At 37.7% G+C, this 2,376-nt stretch overlaps 1 protein-coding gene across 1 annotated transcript; it reads left to right on the top strand.

Moving 5' to 3' along the window:
- Positions 1 to 221: 221 nt before the first annotated feature.
- Positions 222 to 1,326, top strand: LOC104384803 (retinoid-binding protein 7-like; the record flags this gene model as incomplete). The annotated part of the gene is made up of 3 exons (XM_010005885.1): positions 222 to 400; positions 663 to 764; positions 1,107 to 1,326. Coding segments are annotated over 3 exons (332 nt in total), but the record flags the coding sequence as incomplete, so codon positions are not given.
- Positions 1,327 to 2,376: the final 1,050 nt, after the last annotated feature.

Genomic DNA, 2,376 nt, shown 5'->3' with positions numbered 1-2,376 from the left:
AGGTTTCCAAAGAGTAAAATGTACAAGAACATGACTTGATCTTTGTAACATAAAGCTTTAAACAAAAACAACCAAAAAAATCCCACTCAAACAACAAAAACCTTGTACAGCAAAAAGGTCAGACTATCTCAGAAATCCATCTACTAGTAGTACAGGTAAGTCCTGGCTGTCAAAATAGCTGGTGAGAAATACAGCTCTGACCTTTTTGTCTCCTGTCCAAGGTATTGACTTTGCAACACGCAAGATAGCAAAGGTGCTGAAGCCTCAGAAAGTGATCAAACAAGATGGTGATTCATTTTATATCCATACCACGAGCACATTCAGAGATTATTTGCTTCAATTCAAAGTTGGCGAAGAGTTTGAAGAAGATAATAAGGGCCTGGATAACAGAAAATGCAAGGTAAGACTGAACATACAAAATCAAGAGGCTGTGACAAACTTAAGTTGCCGTGGTCACTCCAAGTACTTGAGCTGAAATTGTTTGAAGAATAGTATTTGTAATGCAGTGTAGAGGTAGCTGCCTTAGTTACAAATAAGGAGTTCCACTTTCCCTCAGGAGAGGTATTTAAGTCCCTTTTTATCCAGGAAAAAAAGGGCATTGCCTAGAAGTATATTGCAGAACTGAGACCTACAGAAACACTTCTTTGTTTCATCTTCCACAGAGTCTAGTTACCTGGGAAAATGACAAACTTGTCTGTGTCCAGACTGGTGAGAAGAAGAACAGGGGCTGGACTCACTGGCTTGAAGGAGATGACCTCCACCTGGTATTTACTTCTGATTTCTACTAATTCTGTCTCTGTATGACAAAACCAAGATTTATAATGTGGTCATGGTATGCAGAAGTCTGCTTCTAATGCTGTAATATATGTTATGAATGGTACATGGTGAACACATTCTGCTCTATTTTAGTCTAGCTGGAACAACTCCATAGTTTCACTGTAATGTACAGTTAAATTCAGAATGTTAAGCACAAAGATTAGCATGGCAGCAGAGTGGTGGTCAGTAGTCATGGCAAAGGATCTATATTAACTGTCAGAAGCAGTTCCTTTGATTAGTATATACTTCTACACTTCTGTTTTGTTGTTGGTTTTTGTTCTGTTTTGTAGGAGCTTCGTTGTGAGAATCAGGTATGTAAACAGGTCTTCAAGAGAGCTTGAACACGTGTCCTGGTTCCTATAGGATGAGACAGCTACACACAGGAGACCATGCAACATCGAGTCCTGTGATGGCTGCATGGACCAGATCCTACTCTGTGTACCTATTAACCTAAATGGTCTGATGTTTCTGGCTCAGGAAATAAGTCTGCTGTTGCCAGTGTTAAAAATCTGATTTTTGTTAATAAATGCCTAAAACCAAACCAGTCTTAAGTACCTGACTTCTGAATGTGTTTTTAGAGGGACATATAGCTTGTGTCTCTAGTTAAATAACAATCTAAATCAAAACAAGAAAAATTGCCTATTCAGAAGACAACATCATAGAAAACGGGGGGAATGATGTTGGAGAAATGAAGAAAACAACAAAGGAAGCAGACAACAAAGGATAGAGACTTATTATTTAAAGCACTTCCTTGAATATGCAGACTATTAGTTAACTCCAATGGCTTGTATCTTAAATGTGATGTAAGATCCTGTTTTGTGCCATAGCTGCTTTGTTCCCAAAATAATTAAGTTCAGCTTACCAGAGGAAACCAGCCTGTGATCAAATCCCAGAACAATGAAGATAGGTCTGAGTGTTCCATATAGATTCCAGTCTGCAAAGTAATTAAACTCCTTAAGCACATGTTCAGAGTGAAAACAATGCTGCTTTAGTTAACTTATTTGCATACATCTGTTCAATTAGGTTAAATGCTTTTCTTTTTGACCTTGTGTAGTGCTCCATAGAGAGGTAGGTTTTTTCTGCCTTGTGTAAACACATGGAGTTGGTCAGATCAACTTGGTAGCTACATGTGAAGGAATTGCTGTGTGTTGTTGGTAAAATTAACATTGCAGGGATCTTAACCAACTCCTTCCACTAGCTTAAGCTTAGTAACTGGATTGCTTTCTGTAAAAAAGAAATAAATAAAATAATGCATGACTTTTAAAAACATAAGTAACATCACCTTTCTGATAATTCTTGTTAGTTCAGAATTCCTAGAGCTACCTCCAGAGGCAGACACAATCTGTTGAAGCTTGGAGGGCTTTCTGTGCAGATATTGCCTGCCCTAAAGTTACTAGAGGACTATATAAATTTAAGCTAGTTTACAAAATATGAAGACCTAGTATTCCTTCTACAGGTAGGAAAATGTGGGGGACTAGCAGTAAAATACCTGGTATTTATTCTATGGATCCTGATGGTGTTTTTCTTATGGCACTGAGTAGTTTTAATTTAGATTTGAAA

This window comes from Chaetura pelagica, unplaced genomic scaffold (genome assembly GCF_000747805.2).
Source record: "Chaetura pelagica isolate M959 unplaced genomic scaffold, ChaPel_1.0 C11567764, whole genome shotgun sequence".
Taxonomy (NCBI): Eukaryota; Metazoa; Chordata; class Aves; order Apodiformes; family Apodidae; genus Chaetura; species Chaetura pelagica.
The sequence above is the reverse complement of the archived record's forward strand: the minus strand, read 5'-3'. Positions and strand labels throughout refer to the sequence as shown.